Below are 26,195 nucleotides of genomic sequence, written 5' to 3'. Positions count from 1 at the left end.
CAGCAATTCAATGGTTTTAAAATGCAATTATGCCATCAGTATACTTTGGCATTCTATTATATTATAGCTTCCTCTATGAAGTTATTACAGTACTTGGATTTATATCAGAACAGGTTATTGACAACTGATTTATCTTCCAGGTCACCATAGAAGTTCACAGATGGATTTACCATAAATTTACCATAAAGCAGAGGGGGGGGGGAACAAAAGACTTGCACTCATAGGATGGTATTCCAAACATAAGCTGCTGTGGAATCCCCCACAGTTTTGTTTTCCTTCAGAGTCCACCGAGGTGAGTCCCTTTCTTCATGGCATCTATGTTATTATTAGCCTTTCCATTTGGTAGGTTTCTTGTTAGATTTAATTTCATATCAGGGTCAAATGATCTGCATTCATGTTTATAGTACTAATGCTTAAAGATTTGTGAACAATTTACTTAATATCGAGATTTTAAAAAAAGAAAAGAATATAGGGTAACCTTGCTATTTCTTTGGTGTCCAAGGCAATGTTTAAAAACTCTAGATAGAGACAGAATAATAGTTTATATAAGAGAGAGGTCCTCGTTCACATGATAGATGATAGAACACATTTCTCAGTAACTGATTACCAAGAAATCATCTATATCTCTGTTTTATATTTAATTCTTGCTTGACACCTTATAAATTCAGGAACAAAAGTTCAAAGATTTTTCTAGATAAATTTACTTTAATTTTAAGCACGAACATGTCAATAGATACCTACTGTTGTTTTTAAAGCCTCATGGGAATGTGTTTATTGGGAATATAGAACATGGCTGCTAAATACCATTTAAACAAACAACAAACTAACATCCAACATTTTTAAAAAGGGAGGGAAAATTTATTTAATGTAAAAGTTTCTGTATTATTTCTAACGCTAATTTGTTAAAGTGTTCTTTGTCCTCGTCCTTATCCTCCTCATCCTCTTTCTCATCACCTTTTGTACTTTTTCAAGAGGCATGTCCTCCAGAACTGACTGAGACATACTTGGGAAGAAAACATACTTAGATCCAGGCAGTTAAGCCATCACTAATACTTCTCTCAGTCAAACACTCTGTCCTAAAGTTCAGTGATGTACAGACATCCCAAGTGAGGCATATTCCACTAAACAAGAACTCAGGGTAGTAAACTAAATTGTAATGTAAAGAGGATGACACTTATATATCAGAAGCCTGCAAAAAGCACAAAACAAAATCCAGTACTGCAGAATTCAGTTGGAAGGATATATAAAAATAAAACTGATTATTCCCCCCCCCCTTAAAACAAACAAATTCATGCCACAATACTATGAATCTAAACTCAGGATTTCAATGTGCTTTACTCCCAGGGAGAAGGCATACGGCTGAAATCTCAGCACGTTATAACATTACACTAGACGATATTAATTATATCATATTCACATGCACACACATACACAACTGCATCAAGTTCTGAGGAGCCGATAAAACTTGTAGAGTCTCTTACCATCTGACAAGTCTATTAGTCCAAGGTAATGCAAAAGTTTCAGAGAGGAACAAATCACCACCACAATCCCTAAAGTCTGGAGCCCTTCCGATTCGCCTTTGCTCCACATCCTTTAAAGTAACACACCAATCTGGTATGCTAAGAAAACGGCAGGCAGGATTTGAAAGCAGGGGGGGAAATCAGCCGTTTGATGCCTTTCTTCCTGCTGCTCTGTTAGTGCAAGCCTCATTTTCCTTCATTCATTCCTCTGCCTCTCTCCGTGTGTGCAGGAGTGTGAATCTCACCCTTTCCTTGTTTCCCCTCTTCCTTCACCTCTCCTCCTCCCCTAATACCCACTCTTAAGGCTTATCATTTCTATATTTTAACTGATGATTTATTCTCTCATTCTGCCTCTCCAGAGCAGTTTGCATCACTCATTTAGAACAAAACTCCACGTTGCTAGTCACACAGCAGTGTCTGTGGTGGAGCTGTTATTTTCCACTAGGGATTATTTGTTTAACTCTTTTTCTTCTAGCTTTCGCTGCTTTGTATGATGGAAGACGTGGTAAGAAATCTCTCCCCAATTCCCTCTCCCCTGTTGTACTCTTCTTGATGTTCCAAGTAAGATATCTGAGTCTCAAGACTTCCATTCAGAAATACACAGATGGTCCAACCGAGGGCTTCAAACAGGGGTAAACTGAAGAAGTTGCAAGACCAAGCTAAGCAAAACCTCAGTCTCACTTGCTGCTGACACCACTACTAGCCATCCAGTTACTCAGTTCCATTACTGGTCAATGAATGCAAAAACAGGGAGATGGTAACTTATTAACTTATTTTACCATGTCTCAAATGGGTCAAAGCATATGCATTTTGCCCTGGATTAATAACGAGGTCCTCATCAGTCAAGCCAAGCCTTATTAACAAGCTTTTTAGGACTGTGGACAGAATAGATCTTACATTTTAAAATGCTGAAATCCAAGATTTCAGAGTTTGTGCCTTGAAGCCTCACATGATATTCAGCAAGCTCCCCATAATTTTATTGGATTTCAGCTTTGCTAAAATTATTTTTTTTATATAAAAAACTGGGTATCCAGCATCTGAAAAGGCTCCCGATTCTGCCCTGTTCCTATTAGATATTTTTGCTTGCATTGTCTTTTATTTTTCAGATGGTTACATCCAGTCTTCCATCCAGCCTATCTTTCAGACGACAGAACTGGAAGCTGAATTGATAATTGTCTTTGTTCATGTAAATTTATGTTAAGACAATGTGACACAGCAATCCAATTCCAATTCCACTAATAAACATGTGGGTGGTCAGCGTGTGGTCCTCAATAGAACCGCATCTAAATGGAGGGAAGTGTGTAGTGGGGTGCCCCAGGGCTCTGTTCTGGGCACAGTGCTCTTCAACATTTTCATAAATGATTTGGATGAGAGGATAGATGGGGAACTCATCAAATTTGCAGATGACACCAAGCTGGCAGGAATAGCCAACACTCCAAAAGATAGGCTTAAGATACAGGAGGATCTGGCCAGACTTGAACACTGGGCGCTAGCAAACAAAATGAAATTCAAGGGTGAAAAAAGTAAGGTTCTACATTTAGGCAAGAAAAACCAAATGCACAGGTATAGTATAGGTGGAACCTTGCTCAATAGTAGCAACTGTGAGAGGGATCTTGGAGTCCTAGTGAACAATCACTTAAATATGAGCCAGTAGTGTGCTGCAGCTGCTAAAAAGGCCAGTACAGTGCTAGGCTGCATTAACAAAGGGATAGACTCAAGATCATGTGAAGTATCAATACCATTTAACAATGCCTTGGTAAGGCCACACTTGGAATACTGCATCCAGTTTTGGTCACCACATTGTAAAAAAGATGTTGAGACTCTGGAAAGAGTACAGAGAAGAGCAACAAAGATTCCTGGAAGCTAAAACATATAAAGAATGGTTGCTTGAATTGGATATGTCTAGTTTAATAAAGAGAAGGACTAGTGCGGACATGATAGCAGTGTTCCAATATCTCAGGGGCTGCCACAAAGAAGAGGGAGGCAAGCTATTCTCCAAAGCACCTGAAGGCAAGACAAGAAGCAATGGATGGAAACTAACCAAAGAGAGAAGCAACGTAGAACTAAGGAGAAATTTCCTGACAGTTAGGACAATTAATCAGTGGAACAACCTGCCTCCAGAAGCTGTGAATGCCCCCAAAACTGGAAGTTTTTAAGAAGAGACTGGAGAGCCATTTTTCTGAAATGGTATAGGGTTTCCTGTCTGCACAGGGGTTTGGACTAGATGACCTCCAATGTCCTTTCCATCATCATCATCATCATTTATTTTTCTACACAGATTTTTTTTCTGATTATGTACTCCTTGTGGGAACCATATTTGCTTAATGAAAGGAGAAATTTCTTGACAGAACATTAATCAATGGAACAACTTGCCTCCAGAAGTTGTGGGTGCTCTAACATTGGAGGCTTTTAAGAAAAGCATTTTTCTGAAATGATATATGGTATAAGGAAAATAAGACAAGAAAATGCTGCTGCTGATGTTACCTAGTCTGGTAACAAAATGTTCAGAAACTAAATTGAAACAAGGTTGGAGAGCAAACCTCTGCCAAAATGGCATATGGTTTCCTGCCTGAGCAGGGGGTTAGACTCGAAGACCTCCAAAGTCCCTTCCAACTGTTATTCTGTTAAGTTACAGTTGTGCTTACTTTATGCTATTATATGCCTTTCAGATTATAACTTCTGAGTTGCACATCATTTCACATAATTCTGAACGTATACTAGAAATGTTATGGTTTTTTTTAATATAGTCAACAGGTCTGGTGTTAGTATACATGTATTTATTTCAAAATTTTGTTGGTTTAAATTTATCCTCAATTTCTTCTTTAAAAAAACCCCAAATATGTCCCTTGGATAATACAGAAAGGACTATATAGAACTTGGAGAAGAAAATGTGATTTTCTAGTTACACAAACTCATACATCAGGGAGTCATCATATACTGTATAGCTTCATGTATGTCCTTTCTTTCTTTAACCAAATTATATTTATTGAATCTTGGAAAAACCAACTTAAAGCATTGCTGCAGTCTTAAATTACATATGATTAGCAAATGCAGAGTGGAAATGATACGATTAAAGAATAATGATGAAAATATATGTCTGTGCATCTGTGTGCTATTTTACACAGCCAACACACCCCTTCAAGGTCAATCTTGTCAATCCAGCTTTGACACTCGTGTATATTTAAGCCTTTTTGCTGTTTCCTGGCTATTTTAACTCTCAACATTTCCAACTAGCATAGGCAGAAACAATGTAAGATTTCTATAGTGTTCCATTGAACACTGTATAAATTTCCTATTCAGATATTGTTGCTCAATCCGACCAAATCTAAAAATGAAGGGATGCATTTTGTGTGTGGTGACATGAAAGGACAGCCATGCACAATATTATTTTATTCTTAGCAGTGCTTTTTTTGTAAAAGAAAAAGGTGCAGGAACTCACACATGTCATACAACCCGCCTTGCCTACCCTACAAGGTTCCATCCAAAAAAGGTGCCGGAACTCCGTTCTGAGTGTTCTATGAGAAAAAAAGCCCTGATTCTTAGCATGGTCATCTATGGTTTTCAAAATCTATTCTGTGATGCCATAAAAGTCATTCCTAACTAGGTATAACTGGATAGCTTAAATTTATTTAAAATGTTTCTGAATCACTTGAAAAGTAAAATGTCTACCCAACCTGAATTTCAGACCAATACTTAATAAAAGATTACATTTTTTTTTCTTTTCCTAAAGTTCAAGAACACAGAGATATTCATCTAGAAAGAAAATGAAAGTGTTATCCTTAGAAGAAGAAATACTGAAAGCGTTTTCTGAAGTGCCATCTGATATAGTAATACATCCAATTTCTCACATTATTTATCAGATTGCCATTCCAATTTTCTATGAGATCACATTCTTTAATCCCAAGAACTCAAATGGACTGCTCAGTTGGGAGAAGTCCTAAAGGAGATAGCTTGAGTGTAATAAGCTTTTCAAGGATGCTTATTGTGGAGTCCAACTTGAGTTACTTATGATCTTCAAGCAAGAAATAAATAGGCATTGCCATTTTAAGTGTATTGGCGTATCAGTTCATCTGGCAGTTGAGAGCATGCAATTTTTCAGAAGCTTGGTTCCTTCCAGGCAGAGGAAGAGCGCAAGAAATGAATCAGATTTGTCAGCTGTGTCATGGATTTTACATTCTGTTTTCTACTCTTGATACTCCCACCCAGGAACTGTGTGCAATTGTGAAGCCAGATCCTTCCTAGTTAACAACAGACATGGGAAACATTAAGGAGATACGACAGAGCCCTTATTCCTGTAGTGCTGTCTACTCATTTTTCTACCCACTGTGGTCTCTGATTGAAAATGTTTTTAATATTTCAAACCTTCCCAGTACCATTGCAAGACAACAGACCGTATCTCCTTCTCTATCTCTATCAAGTACCATCCTATTTCTCACAAAAACAATCTGTATCTCCAGATTATATTTCCCTTGCAGGACCTAGTAGCATTTCAGAAAAAGGAGTAATAACTCTGCTTAATTATAGAATTAAAATTATTATTATTTAAGTTTCCTCCAGTATAAATAACTAGTGTAGAGTTACAGAACTTAAAATTTCATTTTGATATTTCCTCATTAGTAATAAATCATCTTCCCTGCTGATACAATACTCCAGGAATGGAAGTTGATTTGATAGCTCTAAGGAGGAGCAATCAGTTATGGGTAGAATTCCTGCAATCGTCCAGATTTTCATGTTAAATTACTCTCAAAGATAGGGTGGTAAGTTGATTACTAGCGTACATATAGGGTTCCCTTTTGTTTAGAATTTATTTAGAGATTGGGAATGAGGAAAGCCAATGCAAGTTTCTAGGTAACTTTTGATTGCTTTCACCCCTTCTACCTTTATTTTGGAAATGTGCCCACATACACACCACATGCATATAATGTTATTGTTTGGATTTGGATATGAATAACATATATGAATAATGTGGATTTGGATATGAACAATGCATTCAAAGTTATTCTTTGTGAGAAATGGTTTTCATTAGTTTTCATTGGTGTATCTTCTCAGTCCTTTTGATCCTCCAAATGACAATTCATACACAAGATTCAGGAAATGAAAGAAAAAAAATAGAAGAAAGTCTTGAAGAGAATCTATTACACTTTCCTTTGGAGAGGAGTACTACAAGTGAGATTAAAAGTACTGAGTTATTTAATATAAACAAGTGAAAATGATGCTTTATTGGCCTTCCTTCCAATCTTTACTTTGAGATCTAGGGATCCCCAACTCTAATTCATGAGAGCCAAACCAGAAGGCAACATCTGTTAAATAGTCTGCCCTTGCATAGTCAATTAATGAAAGAAAGAAGTCAAATGGTGTACAGGTTGCTGACTAATTTGGCCCTGAGGTATTCCACATCTAACATGCCATCACTGAAGTTAGCCATAAGTTTTATAAAGCTTCATAAATCTTATTCAAATGAATTATTCTGGGACTATTATCAGGCTTACAAAAAAATCTTTAGAATGTCAGCATTAGGAACAGCCACTGGTTTGTATTATCATCCACTTGCATCATTCTTCTTTACTCAGATTTCCCACCCACCCCAAATCATTTGAAGAAATTCCCCCCAAAAACCCACATAGATCAATAATATATTAAATTAAATTAAAAGTGGCCAGAAGAAAATAAAAACCCCGTGGATCAATAATACGTTAAATTAAAATTAAAAGTGGCCAGAAGAAAATAATAACAATAAAATGTTACATAAAATATAAAGTCACACGTTTTGGTGACAGGTTATAGATTAGGCTCCATCTCATTGTGGATCTTGGGCAAGCTCAGATCTTCTTGATATGGCTTGAACTCAGCTACATTGCTTCTCCTCAATAACCAAGCTCTATCCTAGAGCAGTAATTTATCTATATGGCTGAAACTTAAAGATGTACACACACACACACACACACACACAGTCACACACACAAACACACTTATGGGGAAAAACAACAACTCTAGGCTGACCTCTAATGTTCTCAGTATTTCACCTTGTCACTATACAGTGACCTGAATGAACGAATGAACATATAGGATAGAGCAGTGGGGGATTCAGCCAGTTCTCACCATTTCAGCAGAACCGGTAGCTAATTTTTTGTTGCTCAGGCCCAGAATGGACTTCCGGAAGTGGCATCTGAATCCCACCACTGGGGCAGAGGTATCCTCTCTGAAAAGTCTCCTAACCTTTAGACCAGTGGTGGTGAAACTATGGCACGCGTGCCAGAGGTGGCACTCAGAGCCCTCTCTGTTGGCACACGTGCCACTGCCGGCAGCAGCAGGTCCATATGGCCACCACCACTACCTGGAGCAGGAGCCCTGCCCAGCACAAAGGAGCCAAAACAGCCAACCTGCAAACTCAAGCAGAGGTGGTAGAGCAGAGGTCACCAACCATTGTCAATTAATGGACTGGAAGAAAAGGTAGGGGGAACCATTTTACATGCATGCATGTGCGCACAGGGCTGCGAGCACGCACACGCTACAAATGGGGTGGGGCCTATGTGATACTCACTAGCTTTGCCCAATTCTTCCATGGTGCAGCGTCTTGTATCTGCACCCCACAGTGCTGCAGTGGCCGTTTTTGTGCCTTGCAGCACAGCGGCCCATTTTTGTGCGCCCCAGGTTTTGCGTGCCTGAGGTGGCACTCAGAGGCGCCTCCCTGCCCCCCCCTGAGGGCACCACAATGTTGATGCGGCCCTGGCACTTTGTGATAAATACGTGGGTTTTGGGTTGCAATTTGGGCACTCGGTCTCTAAAAGGTTTGCCATCACTGCTTTAGACACTGGCCCTGCCTTCTGCTTCTTGAGTAGTTCTTGCTGCCACCATTTATCTTTTAGGAAGCATCTTACTTAACAATATATTCCTAATTACAATATGCTGTGTGAGAGAAGCAGGCAGTGGCGTAGCGTGGGTTGTCAGCACCCGGGGCAAGGCAAGTAATTTGCGCCCCCTAACCCGTGGATTTTAGCACTCCAGTCTCTTCCACTAGATTAGTTAAAGAAACCCTTACCCTCTAAGCACATGTATTGTTTGTTATGAAAATACTGATGTAATTAAAGTAAAATGCATCTAATGCGCCCCCCCAGATGTTGCGCCCGGTGCAGCCGGCCCCCCTGCACCCCCCATGCTACGCCACTGGAAGCAGGGGCTCCTGTTTGTTTTTCTGACAAATCAAAAAGAGAAAAAATGATAATAAAATAAAATAAACTCCATAATGCCATTATGTAGCATAATGGCTAGGGGAAAAATCAGCATTCTCCCACCCTTTTCTTTTTGGACAATAAAAAAACTTGATTTTTTTTAAAAAAGAAGAAGCAAGAATATAAAACTCCCTTTTATCTTTAAGTAGGAATGTGCAAAACCTTTCAGTAGCAAAGGAGATAAAATGTAGAGTTGTTCAAATCACAGATAATGACTTAAAAAGATTCCCAATGCAGACACATAAAGAATAATATAAAGCTCTGGGCAAACCACAAAATACTGATTGCTCCTAATTCAGAGGCAACTTTATTGTAAAGAAGTTACAGATTATATAAACTGCACACTCACCAGGTTTATATGGAGAAAATAAATACCCAGAAAACAAAGATTAAAATTCTAACTCAGTCTTCTAAGTAGGAAGCAGCTTGCCTCTCTGGGCTTTTCCAACTTCTTACAGAATTCAACTTTTAATCAAGGTCTCAGAAGGACAACATTAGATTTCTCTTTATATAACTCTGGTAACCTTTTTCTGACTTCGTTTTAAAAGCCTCAATCAGAAATAGCCCCTTCATGGATTACTGCCTTCTCATGGCGAAGGGGCTTGCGTAATTCAATGAAGCTATGAGCTATGCCGTGCAGGGCCACCCAAGACGGAAAGGTCATAGCAGAGAGTTCTGACAAAACGTGATCCACTGGAGAAGGAAATGGCAACCCACTCCAGTATCTTTGCCATGAAACCCCCATGGACAGTACCAAAAGGCGAAAAGATATGATGCTGGAAGATGAGCCCCTCAGGCCGGAAGGCGTCCAATATGCTACTGGGGAAGAGCAGAGGGCTAGTACTAGTAGCGCCAGAAAGAATGAAGCGACTGGGCCAAAGCCGAAAGGACGCTCAGCTGTGGATGTGTCTGGTGGTGAAAGGAAAGTCCGATGCTGTAAAGTGATGACAAGACTGAACATCGACATCTTAGGATGTCAGCGAACTAAAATGGACAGGAATGGGTGAATTTAATTCAGATGACCATCAGGTATTCTACTGTGGGCAAGAATCCCTCATAAGAAATGGAGTAGCCTTCACAGTCCATAAAAGAGTAGGAAAAGCAATACTGGGGTACAATCCCCAAAATGACAGAATGATCTCAGTTTGAATCCAAGGCAAGCCATCCAATATCATAGTAGTCCAGGTCTATGCCCCAACCACCAGTGCTAAAGAAGATGAAATTGACCAGTTCTATGAAGCCCTATAGCACCTTATAGAACTAATACCAAAAAATGATGTCCTTATCATCGTGGGGGATTGGAATCCTAAAGTAGGAAGCTAAGCTTGTAAGCTGCCCTGAGTCTTCGGAGAAGGGCGGGATATAAATGGAATTAAAATTAAATTAAATTAAAAGTTAACTGGAATAACAGGCAAGTTTGGCCTTGGAGTACAAAATGAAGCAGGGCTCAGGCTGATAGAATTTTGTCAAGAGAATACAATGGTCATAGCAAACACTCTTTTCAAACAACCCAAGAGATGGCTCTACACATGGACATCACCAGACGGTCAACACAGAAATCAGATTGACTATCACATCAGCTCCCTCTGGTCCTGGATGAAGCGGATTATCTAGACCCGTACCAATCGGGTTTCAGGCCCGGGTACAGCACGGAGACGGCATTGGTCGCGCTGGTGAATGATCTCTGGAGGGCTCGGGACAGGGGGCATTCCTCTGTTCTGGTCCTATTAGACCTCTCAGCGGCTTTCGATACCATCGACCATGGTATCTTGCTGCGGCGTCTCAGGGGATTGGGAGTGGGAGGCACGGTTTTACAGTGGTTCTCCTCCTATCTCCTGGGACGCTCGCAGTCGGTGTTGGCAGGAGGGCAGAGGTCGACCGCGAGGTCTCTCATTTGTGGAGTTCCTCAGGGGTCGGTCCTCTCGCCTCTCCTGTTCAACATCTATATGAAACTGCTGGGTGAGATCATTCGTGGTTTTGGAGTTGGGTATCATCAGTATGCTGATGATACCCAGCTTTTCTTTTCGACCCCAAACCACCCCAGTGATGCCCTCACCGTGATGTCCCGTTGCCTGGAGGCGGTTCGGGTCTGGATGGGGAGGAACAGACTTCAACTCAACCCCGACAAGACCGAGTGGCTTTGCATACCTTCATCCCAGGTTTATTCGGACATTCCACCTCTCGCTATGGGGGGCGAATTATTACCCCCCGTAGATAGGGCTCGCAACTTGGGAGTCCTCCTAGATTCACGGCTCACTCTGGAAGACCACATAGGAGCTGTGACTAGGGGGGCTTTCGCCCAGGTTCGCCTGGTGCGCCAGTTGCGGCCCTATCTAAGCCGGGATGATCTATGCACGGTCACTCACGCGCTCGTGACCTCTCGACTAGACTACTGCAATGCTCTCTACATGGGGCTGCCCTTGAGGACCACCCGGAAGCTCCAACTGGCACAGAATGCAGCCGCGAGAGTTGTGTTGGGAGTTTCCCGATACTCCCATGTCACACCTCTGCTCCGTGAGCTGCATTGGTTGCCAGTTGTCTTCCGGGTGAGATTCAAGGTACTAGTAATGGTGTTTAAAGCCCTACATGGCAGGGGTCCGGAGTACCTTAGGGAACACCTGCTGCCGGCGTCAACTTCCCTCCGCCCTGTGCGTTCCCACAGAGAGGGACTCCTCAGGGTGCCACCGGTCAGAGAATGTAGATTGGTGGCCCCCAGGGGGAGATCTTTCTCTGTGGGCGCCCCGGAGCTATGGAACCAGTTACCGGTTGAGCTCCGGACGGCGCCCGATCTTCGCTCCTTTCGCCGCGATCTGAAAACATACCTGTTCGAACAAGCCGGCCTGGCCTGAGGGGGGATTGGTGGGGTTTTTTACTATCATTTTATTGGGGTTTTTATTAATGTACCAACTGTTTTTATGGGCATGTATTTAATTATCTTTTAATTTTTGTAACTCTGTGTTTTATTCTTGCCCTGTACACCGCCCTGAGTCCTTCGGGAGAAGGGCGGTATAGAAATATTAATAAATTAAATTAAATTAAATATGCTTTGCAGCCAAAGATGGAGAAGCTCTATGCAGTCAGTAAAAACAAGACCAGGAGCTGACTGTGGCTCAGACCATGAGCTTCTCATTGCAAAATTTAGGCTTAAACTGAAGAAAGTAGGGAAAAGCACTAGGCCACTAAACTAAATCATATCCTTGACGAATATACAGTAGAGGTGACAAATAGATTTAAGGAATTAGATCTGATAGACAGAGTGCCTGAAGAACTATGGACGGAGGTTCAAAACATTGTACAAGAGGTAGCAACTAAAACCATCCCAAAGAAAAAGAAATGCAAGAAAGCAAAATGGCTGTCTGAGGAAGCTTTGCAAATAGCTGAGGAAAGGAGGGAAGCGAAAGGCAAGGGAGAAAAAGAAAGGTACACACAATTGAATGCAGAATTCCAGAGAATAGCTAGAAGAGATAAGAATTCCTTCTTAAATGAATAGTACAAAGAAATAGAAGAAAACAATAGAATATGGAGGACCAGAAATCTCTTCAAGAAAATTGGAGAGCTGAAGGGAACGTTTCATGCAAAAATGGGCGTGATAAAGGACCAAAATGGCAGGGACCTAACAGAAGCAGAAGAGATTAAGAAGAGGTGGGAAAATTACACAGAAGAACTACACAAAAACGAGCTTAACATCCCTGATAACCATGATGAGATGGTCACTGACCTCGAGCCAGACATCCTAGAATGTGAAGTGAAGTGGGCCTTAGGAAAGCTGAACAACAACAAAGCTAGTGAAGGTGACAGTATTCCAGCTGAGCTATTCAAAATCTTAAAAGATGATGCAGTAAAAGTGCTACACTCAATGTGCCAGCAAATTTGGAAAACTCAACAGTGGCCACGGGATTGGAAAAGATCAGTTTACATTCCAATTCCAAAGAAAAGCAGTGCTAAAGAATGTTCAAACTATCGCACCATTGCACTCATTTCACATGCTTGTAAAGTTATGCTTAAAATCCTACAAGCTAGACTCCAGCAGTAAGTGGATTGAGAACTACCAGAAGTATAGGCAGGATTTCGAAGAGGCAGAGGAACTAGAGATCAACTTGCCAACATACGCTGGATCATGGAAAAGGCTAGGGAGTTCCAGAAAAACATCTACTTCTGTTTCATTGTCTATGCTAAAGCATTTGATTGTGTGGATCACAACAAACTGTGGCAAATTCTTAAAGAGATGGGAGTACCAGACCATCGTATTTGTCTCTTGAGAAACCTATATGCGGGTCAAGAAGCAACAGTGAGAATTGGATACAGAACTACTGATTGGTTCAAAATTGGGAAAGGAGTCCGGCAAGGCGGTATACTGTCACCCTGCCTGTTTAAGTTATATGCCGAGCACATCATGAGAAAGGCAGGGCTAGATGAATCAAAAGTTAGAATTAAGATTGCCAGGAGAAATATCAACAACCTAAGATATGCAGATGGCAGAAAGATACTCTAATGGCAGAAAGTGAAGAAGAACTAAAGAGCTTCTTGTTGCCGGTGAAGAAGGAGAATGCAAATACTTTGGCCACCTAATGAGAAGGAAGGACTCACTGGAGAAGAGCCTAATGCTGGGAAAGATTGAGGGCAATAGAAGAAGGGGACGACAGAGAATGAGGTGGCTGGATGAAGTCACTGAAGCAGTAGGCATGAGCTTAAATGGACTCCAGAAGATGGTAGAGACAGGAAGGCCTGGAGGAACATTGTCCATGGGGTCTCGATGGGTTGGACACGACTTCACAACTAACAACAACAACAAATCAGAAATAGAGTAAGATTAGACAACCTCTCTGTCTTTATGATCACTCAGTTGGCTTTAATGTAGACTGAAATTCAGACAGGCAGTGAGAGCCTGGAATCTCATTTGACCATTCACTACAACGGAAATGAATGAAACCTGCATACTGACATAGAGCCATTCAGTCCTGGAGGACTGAAACACCATTGTTGGTAATATCTTCCATCCAGAAACACAATCTTGCCTGCTATTACTATAGATGCCACATAAATTTTCAACAGAATAAATGCCACCCCAAGCTTAGAATCTTTAGGTTTTGTACTGATGCTTCCCATGATCTAAATTGCAACTTATTAGATAAACCTTATCTCTCAAACAACACTCAGATTTAAGATATGAAGCACATTTGGATTTTGCTTGGAAAGTTTCCCAGATACATAAGAAATCCAAAACTACAAAGTTCTCTTTGGTATCGTTTGAAGAGTAAGTAAGTCATTTACAATTCTATTTCATTGTGAAATATCCAGATCAACTTTATATACTTCCAGTAACTTTTTATGCAACTGAAAAAAATAACATTACAACCTTCAGCTTTTTACTTTTGCATATTTAATATATATTAGCTATTTCCATAACAACAAACTTGTCTAAACAGCAAATCCCAAAATCAAAGTTTCATTTTTTTCTCTATTTCAAGCACAAAATCCAGAGGTAGTTTCCAAGTAGGAAAAAATATAATACAAACTTAATTGACTTCAAAGTGACAATTATGGATGATTATAGGAATTTGATGATAGCTTGAAATGGCTCCCAGGAATATTTTTAAAACAGTGTAGACTAGAGGACAAAGTAATATGACTTTTCATAAAGCACATCCTACATTCCTATTCTTAACCTAAATAACTCTTGACTGTATTTGTTTCATTTCCATACCAGATCCCTTTGGAATATTACTAAGCTATTTCATTAGTCTTTGTATGTGATGTTAGAGAATGACAGCAGTGAGGAATCACTACATTTTACTGATCCCCATCCCTGGAATATCTCCTCCCATGGCAGTAAGCACACGAAGTAGTAAGTAGCTAAAAACTTATTTGTCAAGAATACTTTAAATTGGATTTTTGCACAGAGGAAGCAGTTGGAGGCAATTATCTGAATGACCCTTCCAAACACTGCAATTCTATGCTTCTGTGAAACTGTTTTTGGATAGCATGATTGTTTTAGTACTATTGGGAACTTCCGTTATAATGGAAAAATAGTATTCAAGTATTAAAAGCATTGTAAGGTTGGTAAACTCTGAGGTAAACAGATCTCTGTTCCAGCCACTCAGTCATTTCTAGATGGCTTCCAAAATGTGTAGAGACCTGTTTCATTACCCACCAGAACTATTAATTTGTTGCTAGGAAATAAAGTCTGAAAAAAGTTTAATCATTACAAAAAGAAGACATGTAATACTAGGGCTATTGATCCTTTAAAAGGCTTTTAGTCTGACCCTATCTTAGTACAAAATAAGGATAATTTCTTGAACATTATATTAAGACTTGTAATCTTGAAATTGTGATCATGGCATCCGGCCCTCTTAATTCCTGGCAAATAGATGGGGAAGAAATGGAGGTAGTGACAGATTTTATTTTCCTGGGCTCCAAGATCACTGCAGATGGGGACTGTAGTCAAGAAATTAAAAGACGCTTGCTCCTAGGGAGGAAAGCCATGGCAAATCTAGACAGCACACTAAAAAGCAGAGACATCACCCTGTCAACAAAAGTGCGTATAGTCAAGGCTATGGTCTTCCCAGTTGCAATGTATGGCAGTGAAAGTTGGACCATAAGAAAGGCTGAGCGCAAAAGAATTGAGGCCTTTGAACTCTGGTGCTGGAGAAGACTCCTGCGAGTCCCTTGGACTGCAAGGCGATCAAACCGGTCAGTCCTAGAGGAGATCAACCCTGACTGCTCTTTAGAAGGCCAGATCCTGAAGCTAAAACTCAAATACTTTGGCCACCTAATGAGGAGGAAGGACTCACTGGAGAAGAGCCTAATGCTGGGAAAGATTGAGGGCAATAGAAGAAGGGGACGACAGAGAATGAGGTGGCTGGATGGAGTCACTGAAGCAGTAGGCGTGAGCTTAACTGGACTCCAGAAGATGGTAGAGGACAGGAAGGCCTGGAGGAACATTGTCCATAGGGTCGCGATGGGTCGGACACGACTTCGCAACTAACAACAACAAACAATCTTGAAATTTAACCCCTTACAACTCAGTAAGTCTGTTATTCTTTTGTTCATGTTAACAATTTATGAAAAGCATATTATACCTTTCTTTGCTGCTCTGTATCCCCTGGCACCGAACAAAAAGGATGCTATCTTTGAAAAGAACACCATTTCCAATTCTACTTTCTGTAAAACAATTTTGACTAATGGCATTCATATTCTTTCTATCAAGATTTCTAGGAGGAAAGAGTGATTTTTAGTTCTGACAGGGTTTTTAATGCATTCCGACTGCCATCAATATTCAACTTTAGTATCATTTGCCTGAATTCTTTACATAAATCTTTAAAGTAGAGTAGTAAAGTAAATCTTTAAAGCCAGTAGTACAGCTGGCTCAGGAATTCTGGGAGTTGAAGTCCATGAGTCATAAAAGAGCCGAGGTTGCCTACCCCTGCTTTAAAGGATTGTAAAAGGGAATGATGGAATTCATAGTAGCTAGTATATCTACAATGAGATGCAAGCAGCGCTATCCAACATGATTTCTAATGCCGGTCACTCTAACAAGATTGCTGCAACATTCTCAATTTCATGCCTATTCCTTTTGAAGGTTCCTTATCCTCTTGATCCTACCTTATCAAGCCATTATTGTTTCAGGAAATGGATTGCCCTTTTGGAGATGAGACTTTCCAATAGGAAAATACTGAGGAACGTATCAATTTATAATATTATTTATTAGACTCCTTCTGGCCCAAGGTAATGTAACAAATATACAGAACAATATAAAAGCAGAGATATCACCCTGTCAACAAAAGTGCGTATAGTCAAGGCTATGGTCTTCCCAGTTGCAATGTATGGATGTGAAAGTTCGACCATAAAAAAGGCTGAGCACCAAAGAATTGAGGCCTTTGAACTCTGGTGCTGGAGAAGACTCCTGCGAGTCCCTTGGACTGCAAGGCAATTAAACGGTCAGTCCTAGAGGAGGTCAACCCTGACTGCTCTTTAGAAGGCCAGATCCTGAAGCTAAAACTCAAATACTTTGGCCACCTGATGAGAAGGAAGGACTCACTGGAGAAGAGTCTAATGCTGGGAAAGATTGAAGGCAATAGAAGAAGGGGACGACAGAGAATGAGGTGGCTGGATGGAGTCACTGAAGCAGTAGGTGTGAGCTTAAATGGACTCCAGAAGATGGTAGAGGACAGGAAGGCCTGGAGGAATGTTGTCCATAGGGTCACAATGGGTCGGACACAACTTTGCAGCTAACAACAACAACATAAAACTGAACGTACTATATGGAGAAAAAAGTTGAAAATTATACCACTACAGAGCCCCCGAGTCTTAAAACTAAAGAATTCCAAAACTGGCATGCAGCCATATAGCAGAAACTGTGCTTATTTCCATCTGCTTTATTCCTGTTGGATAAGAAGAGTGGTGCTTATGCCTTTAGTTGTACATAAGGTGGTTTAGTACTGACTCTGTAGTATTTCATACAAGTCTTTTTCTGGCCTCATCCTGATGCTTCCTGAATGCAACATGTCTTTAGCTATAGTCCAGTTCTACTCCATCGTTTGAATCAAAGACCTTCTGTGAATCTGAAATAAAATGACAAAGCAATGAAAACAAATCCATAGTTTATAATTATGCAATGGTTCGGATCAAGAGAAAAAGGGCTCCCTATTTTGTAGGGGCATTCACAAAAATCCAGTTGGATATTCCCGCCAGCAGCTGTTATCTTTTAATGGGATTGTGCAGCTGCCTTCCCAGATCCAGCATGGCATTAGTAAAGACATAGAAACTTTCAGACATTGCCAACCAATACTGCCTGCCTGATATGAAACAGTGCACAGTGCTGTAAAATAAAAACTTTCCCTATAAAATTTCTCTTGCAAGCAGATTCTACAATGCACTACAACTGCAAATGTTTCATTTTTACCCATCTTCCCCATGCCTCCGATAGTAATACGATAGGAATGCTGGAATTTCTGTTTGCCATCTACCCAAATCCCCTGGTAATGCCATTCATCAGTTTGGGGTCCAGCAGCACCAGTATGCTGATGATAGCCAGTTGTATATCTTGATCCCAGACTGATCAAGTAATGCTGTTGAAGTCTTGTCCCAGTGTCTGGAGACTGTGAAGATCTGGGTGGAGAGGAACAAACTGAAGCTGAACACTAGAAAGACTGTGTGTCTGTGGGCCTTTGGGCCCTTCAACCTAGAAATCTTCCATCTTTAATCCTGGGTGGAATAAAGTTGAATTTGGGATTGGTTTGCAATCTGAAGATTTTCTTGGATTTACAGCTTATGCTTAATGAGAAAGTGGCAGCTCTGACAAAGAGGATCTTTGCACAGATTCATCTTATGTGCCAGTTGCATCAGTTGATGAATATGGAGGTCCTCTAGGCAGCCACTCACACCCTAACTCAGAGGTCCCCAACCTTTTGGGTACCAGGCATCAGTTACATGGAAAAAGGTTTTTGTGAAGACCAGAGGGGACACAGTTTTGTGTGCTGCCTGCATCCTGCAGGTGGGCTTTGCTTGTTTGTGCAGACCAGGTGCTGGCATGCCGTGGCCTGGTACTAGTCCATGGACCGGGGGTTGGGGACCCCTGCCCTAAGCCTTATGAGTAGATTATTGCAATGTGATCTATATGAGTCTGTCCTTGAAGATCCCTCAGAAGCTAAAGCTGATCCAGCCTGCCTTGGTTTGTGCATGAGATATCACAACTGTACAACTGTGCATTAGTTGCCAATTAATTTCTGGATGCAACTCAATTGCTTAGGACCTGCTTGTTTAAGGGAATGCCTATCTCTGATTGTGTTGTGATTCAGGGCCAGCCTGTGGGTCCGGCAGCTGGCTCGGATGTCTCGGATGACTCAGACGAGGGGGAGGAGGAGGGTGTTGAAGACGAACTTGCTGATGATGGCTTGGAGGCTTCGCAGAGCCCCCAGCCAGGGCCCTCTTCTCAGCTGCGCGAGCCCGACAGTGCGGATGATGATGACCCACAGCTGGCCCTGTTCAAGGACGCCCGACGCAGGAGGCAGTCAAGCAGGAACAAGCAGAGAAAGGCTGTGGGACTCCTCGGAAGGAGGCACAGGGAGGCCACGCCCTGAACTCTAATAAAGGGAGTGTTTGGGGAAGGGCTGGTTGCTGAAAGCAACCGCTCCGTTTGAGGATCAAAGTTCCGGTATTTTGTTTCTTGTTCTGTTGTTTTGCTTGTGAATTAAACTTGGCAGACGCCTTCCAGCCTCAGACGCTCTCCAGCCTCTGCCGTTTGTACAGGGGTTGCCTTTCTGCAAGGCCGGTAGCAGGCTGGTACAGAACAGATTGTACCCATCCATCCTGTCATGATCAATGAGAATGAGTGCACTCTGGATCTCTTTGATTAAACCATGCTACCTGTTGGGACCCAGGAAGTATGCTTTTCTGTCATGGTGTCTACCGTCTGGAACAGTACTGTCCCCAGCCCAAGGTATGGTTCACTCTTTGCTGATGTTCAAGTGATCCCTGAAAACCCAGCTGTTAACCCAGGCCTTGAGTAGGGTGGATGTTGATTCCCTATAAGTTTTACAGTATCTGTTTGAAGAATTACCTTTTCAGGATATATATGTTTGGTGTCTTTTACTGCTTTATTATGTTTTAGAGTTATACGCCATCTAGAATCTTATGGACAATAAATAAATAAATGGGCTATCTCATGTGAAAGCCAGTATGCTCATGGCTACAAATCTTGCCACATCAATAGTCTCAATGTTCCCCCAAACAAATCAGGAAGCGGAGAAGCTGGAAATACATGAGAATTATATTGACCTTCAGAAGCCCAACTGTTAGCAATTGGAACACTGCATTTTTAACTAACTGCAGTCTTCAGATCAAAAGCAGAGCCATGCAAAATGCATTAGAATGATGTAACTGGGGTGTTACTAAGCATGCATGGTGATAGCTCTGTATGTTTTCTCCGGGAAAAGAAATCAACTTTCCCAGCTGAAGCTGAGTATCCAGGAGCAATGCCAAATCCAGAAGCCTTATCTGTGGGCCTAATTCTTGCAGAAGAATGCAATCTTAATTTAAAATAGAAATAAATCTAAGAAAAGACACACACCCCAAAAAAATTAGAGTTCTGTGTATCTAGCTTACCCACAACCAGTCCATGTGCTATAGAATGATTTCTGCTCAGTTATCTTCTTTATTTATACTCTTTTTCTTCTTCTTCTGCCTATTCTACGATAATACCAGTTCACATACAATGTGCCAGTGTGCAGGAATCATTTCAATTATTCCATCTCAAGTACTTCATCTTGTATTTGTCAGCACTCGAATTTCAGTATCTGCTAATTTATCAAGTGGCGTTAGCATCCTCATTTTCTCCTTGTAGCCTTAACCACTTGAAACCAATTTCTGTCATGTCAAGAATTAGCTGATAAAATGCATTCATGAATAAACTTGGCTCATTGTAAATATACAGTGGAAATCTACAAGCAGGTACAGAGTTCTGAGAACTTACTTTGCAAGCATATTAATATAAAGCAAGACTTGCAAAAATTGAAATATTTGTGCTGAAAACTCATTTCTGGAAAGCACTGAAGATAACCATCAGACTTGCCAGGAGCTTTCCATGTGTTACTGAGTGATCAGGGAGGGTGAACCCCCCCACACACCACATTCCACTATGATCATAGATTGCTAAAAACCACTACTTTAGTACAAATATGTAGTAGGCATTGAAAAATAAGATGGAGACACTTTCATTGACACCCAACTGTCCATGCAGGAAGAAAGACCTTGTACATAAGATTGCTTGCATATTGGCTTCCATTCAAAGGAGAACTGAGTGGTTCCCATCTTACATACACTTTAAATCTTATAAATATTCACATACTGAAAAAATACTTCCTTATTTTAGAAGGCCAGAATGGGCAAGTACCTTTTATGCTAACATTGTTCCAAAAGACTTAAAGTTTTATATTGTGTTCTAATTGTTTTTAATCCAAGGCTTGGACTGTGAGGTAGAATGAGTGGGGCCAATGAAAAGAAAGATAAGTCTGACAACTACTGTACAAGCTAGAAACGAAGGGTACATACTGTAAGCTCACAGGTAAGTATATATTTGCTACCTTGTTTCCAACTTCTTGCAAATAAGATTCATTTATAACATATAATATACATTTTAGAGATGATTATTTAAATTGAGAAACTAGTATCAATTTTAATTAGAATGCATTACCTTGTACATGAATCAGAGAGTGAGAAGATAATAAACAGATGGTTTCATCTGGGACTCTATTTACCTGGAACCATATTTCACAAGTTCAGATATTTTCAAGTCGTAAAATTTAATTATTGAGGCCATTTAGGGAGTTATTTCTATTTTAAAGAAAACATATAATCAGTGCATACCACCATACAAAATGATATTATCTTCTGCCTAGTCGAATTAAACTTTGCTTGTGGATCCAATGCAAAGATGTCATAAATGAACACACCAAAAATTTAAACTTTTCATACACACACACACACACACCCCTGATATATATATATATATATATATATATATATATATATATATATATATATATATATATATATATATATATATATATATATATATATATATATATATATATATATATATATATATATATATATATATATATATATATATATATATATATATATATATATATATATATATATATCAGAAAAGCAATTACTTTTCCTCGACTCATTATACATTACTATCCTACTCATAGGGACACGGTGGCTCAGTGGGTTAGGATTCTGAGCTTGTCGATCAGAAGGTCGGCAGTTTGGCGGGTCGAATCCCGAGTGCCACATAACAGAGTGAGCGCCTGTTACTCGTCCCAGCTTCTGCCAACCTAGCAGTTCGAAAGCACGTAAAAATGCAAGTAGAAAAACAGGGACCACTACGGTGGGGTAACAGCGTTCCATGTGCCTTTGGCGTCTAGTCATGCTGGCCACATGACCACGGAGACATCCTCGGACAAGCGCTGGCTCTTCAGCTTTGAAACAGAGATGAGCACCGGCCCCTAGAGTTGGAAATGACTAGCATGCATGTGCGGGGGAACCTTTACCTTTACCTTTATCCTACTCATAAAGAGCACCAGACAATCCTGTTTAGGTAATATTGGATATTTTTTTCTACTTTTGATGCTCAAGTGCTTTCAGTTATTCTAAAGAATGCAATATCTTTTCTCAGAAAGAAAAGTGAATGGAATTGCAGACAAAAACTCCCTTTTTAATCTGTAACTCCTCCTTGCATCTTTCAGCAGACTAATACTAGATTGTTACAGTTGATTACAACATACCATGGTGTGATGCACTGTTAACTAGATGGGAAAATTATTTTTAAGCAATATTGTTTGGATCAACGAATATGTATGCCTGAAGTACACTGTGTGACTATCTAACATTTTGCATATGCCAAACACTTCAAACACACCACAATTATTTTTTTTGGACAATGACAAGATAAATTTCTTGAAATATTAGATTACTCATTTGCTGACTACAACTATATTTAAAGAGGTCAGAGAATGTGGGGAAATGTACTAACAATAGCCAAATTCAGAAATACTGTACTTTGTTTTCTTCTAACCAGATGAAAAGGGAGTTATTAATTAAAATAGCATATGCTTTCTGGAAAAGATTACAATGAATTATTTCTACAAGATTGGAGGAAACACATAAAGTTTTTCTGTTGTGAAGAAAAATCTCTCCTTAGGGACTCTGCTTGGATGATGGACTTGGTAACAATTGTGGAACTGTGAGTTCTTCAAGGATGGGAAAGGAATTGGAGATGGTTTAGACCAGACATGTCAAATTTGCGACGTCATGTGACATTGTGCGACGTATCGGAGCTTTCTTGCCATTGACGGCAATGGGGTGGGCGCGGTTTCATTGTGATGTGTCCGGCCCATGGGCTGGCAGTTTGACACCCCTGATTTAGACAAAGATGAAACCGCAATACTTGTGCAGTGAAATTGCGCCCACGGATATTCCTTGAGTAATGAAATATGGCAGTCCCCTGACTTACTACATATTAAATATTCAGCAGATCTATAAACAGCTTTTTCAGGGGACTTTTTTTTCCTCTGAGCATCTAACATTTTTACTACACCATAATTAGACAATAATGAAGTATTTGCTGATTGACAAATTTATTTTGAGTCAAGGCTAGTATACTATAGACTTCATATGAATATTAATATCTCCAGAGAGGTAATCTATTGCAGAACAGACTTTTAATAATTCATACCAAAGAGAATAGTCTCTATTTATTCTCTTCAGAAACACAAGAGGAAAAACCATTCCTTAAGTTATTCAGCCGTATAGCTAATGGCTACTACATATATTTATTTCTTTGCAGATCTACAATTTCCAAGAATTAAAATTATGGCACTAAAATCTAGAGACTTCAGTTTGATTTTGATTTTTTAAAAAATATCTTTACAACCTGTTCTATTTAAACCATTTTCAAAAGTTATTGAACTGAAAGTGATTTTTATATTTCCAATTAAGGACGTGACTTTTCTTTTACTATATCAGCAATTGCCTGTGTCAAGTTGTGCTTTTTTCGTGCTTAATAAAGCATTTCCCCTTTCAAGGGGTATCAAATTGCACAGTTGCAATAATAATGATTTTAAGTTGCCAATTAGCTATGTACATCTAATGTTGAATTTTTATTTATGCTGCTTATAATCAGAATTCTTGATGCTGTTTCTGAACATTAAAAGTATGAAAGAAAACAGATCTTAAAATGTTAAAAATCAGAAAATTGCATATATGTTTCTTTAAATTTTACAGAATCCAATGGGCTTACCCTTATTTAGAGGAGTATGGGTTTGTAGTTGAAATCACAAATTATGATGTAAGAAATAGTTATTGTTTGGGTGCAAAATCTCTTTCTATGGGGGGTGAATTATTACCCCCCGTAGATAGGGCTCGCAACTTGGGAGTCCTCCTAGATTCGCGGCTTACCTTGGAAGATCACATGGTGGCCGTGACTAGGGGGGCTTTCGCCCAGGTTCGCCTGGTGCGCCAGTTGCGGCCCTATCTAAGCCGGGATGATTTATGCACGGTCACTCACGCGCTCGTGACCTCTCGTCTAGACTACTGCAACGCTCTCTACATGGGGCTTCCCTTGAGGACCACCCGGAGGCTCCAACTGGTACAGAATGCAGCCGCGAGAGTTGTGTTGGGAGTTTCCCGATACTCCCACGTGACACCTCTGCTCCGTGAGCTGCATTGGTTGCCAGTTGTCTTCCGGGTGAGATTCAAGGTGCTAGTAATGGTGTTCAAAGCCCTCCATGGCATGGGGCCGGAGTACCTCAGGGAACATCTGCTGCCGGCATCAAGCTCCCTGCGCCCTGTGCGTTCCCACAGAGAGGGCCTCCTCAGGGTGCCACCGGTCAGAGAATGCCGTCTGGTGGCCCCCAGGGGGAGATCCTTCTCTGTGGGCGCCCCGGAGCTGTGGAACCAGTTACCGGTTGAGCTCCGGACGGCGCCCGATCTGCGCTCCTTTCGCCGCGATCTGAAAACATACTTGTTCGAGCAAGCCGGCCTGGCCTGAGGGGGGATTGGTGGGGGTTTTTTTATCATTCTTATTGGGGTTTTTTACTATGTATCAATTGTATTTTAATCGGGCATGCATTTAATTATCTTTTAATTTTTGTAAATTTCTGTGTTTTATTCTTGCCCTGTACACCGCCCTGAGTCCTTCGGGAGAAGGGCGGTATAGAAATGATAATAAATTAAATTAAATTAAATTAAAATAAGTGACATGGTCTAAAAATATATTTGTCTTTCCTCTACCCTTTTTTGTGGCCTATCACCATAAATCTTAGGGATACAAAACAGCTGAGCCATTAGGAAACAATGGCTAAAAAGACAAATTATAATCTTCATTACTGTTTTATCTGCTGGGACTGTATATGAGAAGTGATGGAGGGAAAGAAATTTTGGCCATAACAAGTAGTACACTTTTTATCTTATCCTTCCTTAGAATTTAGCCATATTCAATGCAGTGCCACCTTCATTCTAGGCACAGCATAGGTATGTGCTCCACCAGCGGACATGGATGGTGAGTAACTATGACTGTAATTTGCCAAGTGAGTAAATTACTGTCACAGGCTTGAAAATTTACTATATAGTACCTGAAACTGGTCTGAGTGTACCATATGCATCTCAAATGGTGCCCCAAATTTAAAGCTAACGTCCACCTTCAAAGTAAACATGAGACTCAAGAAGCATGTCTGTTTCCATTATCATTTTTGTGAATTTAAGATGGCTCTTATATCTTAAAAGACATTGGAAGTGTTTTTGTCTCTTCATGAGTGCTGTTTTGTATTTTTAAAGTTAAGATCTGTCTTTTTACTTAAAAATAAAGGATGCTATGTTGATCTGTAAGGAAAGATTAAGAAAAGGGGTCATGTGCTTTGGCCTCAGTTAACATTCGCTTACCTCCCCCTCTCGGCTTCTGAAGCCAAGTTTAGAAGTTTATTACAATATATGCGTTCCTCACTGAAAAGCAGAAATTTACCTGTTTCATTCAGTAAATTCCTAACTTCCAAACTACCATTGACAAAACCAAATAAAAAACTTTCATTACTGAACAATTTTTTTTAATCCAATGGCAATCTCCAGTGCATGGAAATAGTCTCCTTTTTCATGTTTATGCAGAAGCCTATCACTTTCAGTTAATTAAGACTTCCAGATATGTGTGTTTGGTGTCACAGAGTTATAGTATCAACAGGACTGTGGTATGAAAAAAGCTGTTTCATGATTGTAGAGTTTTTCCTAGAAAATTGTCATCCACTTGTTCTCCAGAGTGTTACAAAAAATCATTTTTACTGATATAAGCATATTTGAAACAACAAAATCACCAACTCATTAAAGGCAAAGGATGTTATAATTGGGGTCAATTGATCACCCTGTCTTAATATGATTTCTCAGCATTCATGAATAAAGCTGTTTTTTACTGGATATTTTCCTAGCTGCAACAAAAATCTTCAGATTAACATTTTACATTCACATAGTCACTTCAAAGCAAAAGTCCAGATCTGATTTGAGGGTCTATAATGCCTATAAATCTTAACCATTCTTTCAATCAAACTGCAGAAAAAAGAGCATATATTAGTAGGGTGTGCAAGACACTTTATGAAGTAGTACTGCAGTAATACTTCAAAGAAGAGTACTTTAGACAAATTTTCAAGTTTTGCAAAGCACTTATTTCAACTGCTTTGCACAAAACCTACATACTAGGAAGGGTGGATAACAGTCACATTATGGCTTCCAATACCTATTACGGATGAAGTGAATTGTGGAGAAACTGAGTAACTAGCTGTAAAGCTAGTCATGCCATACCTCTTCTAAGAAAGCATACAGTAATAAGACAGTCATTTCTTAAGGAATGGTGATGGTCACTCCTAGCATTTTGAAAATTCATGGAAATTCAGCCAAC

At 40.1% G+C, this 26,195-nt stretch overlaps 1 protein-coding gene across 4 annotated transcripts in view; it reads right to left on the bottom strand.

Annotated features, from left to right (window-relative positions):
- KCNIP1 (potassium voltage-gated channel interacting protein 1) overlaps positions 1–26,195 on the bottom strand; it is a gene marked incomplete at both ends in the record, with an annotated part of 373,406 nt that overhangs the window by 85,767 nt on the left and 261,444 nt on the right. The window contains one exon of one of the 4 annotated variants that reach the window (XM_081321638.1): positions 1,482–1,605. The exons of the other annotated variants lie outside the window; for them this stretch is intronic. Coding sequence (XP_081177764.1) covers positions 1,482–1,590 — 109 coding nt within the window. Of the gene's footprint in view, positions 1–1,481; positions 1,606–26,195 lie in introns of those variants that run through there. 4 annotated transcript variants of the gene reach the window in all.

The sequence above is a fragment of the Vipera berus genome (genome assembly GCF_964194415.1).
Source record: "Vipera berus genome assembly, chromosome: 2".
In the NCBI taxonomy this organism is placed as follows: Eukaryota; Metazoa; Chordata; class Lepidosauria; order Squamata; family Viperidae; genus Vipera; species Vipera berus.
The sequence above is the reverse complement of the archived record's forward strand: the minus strand, read 5'-3'. Positions and strand labels throughout refer to the sequence as shown.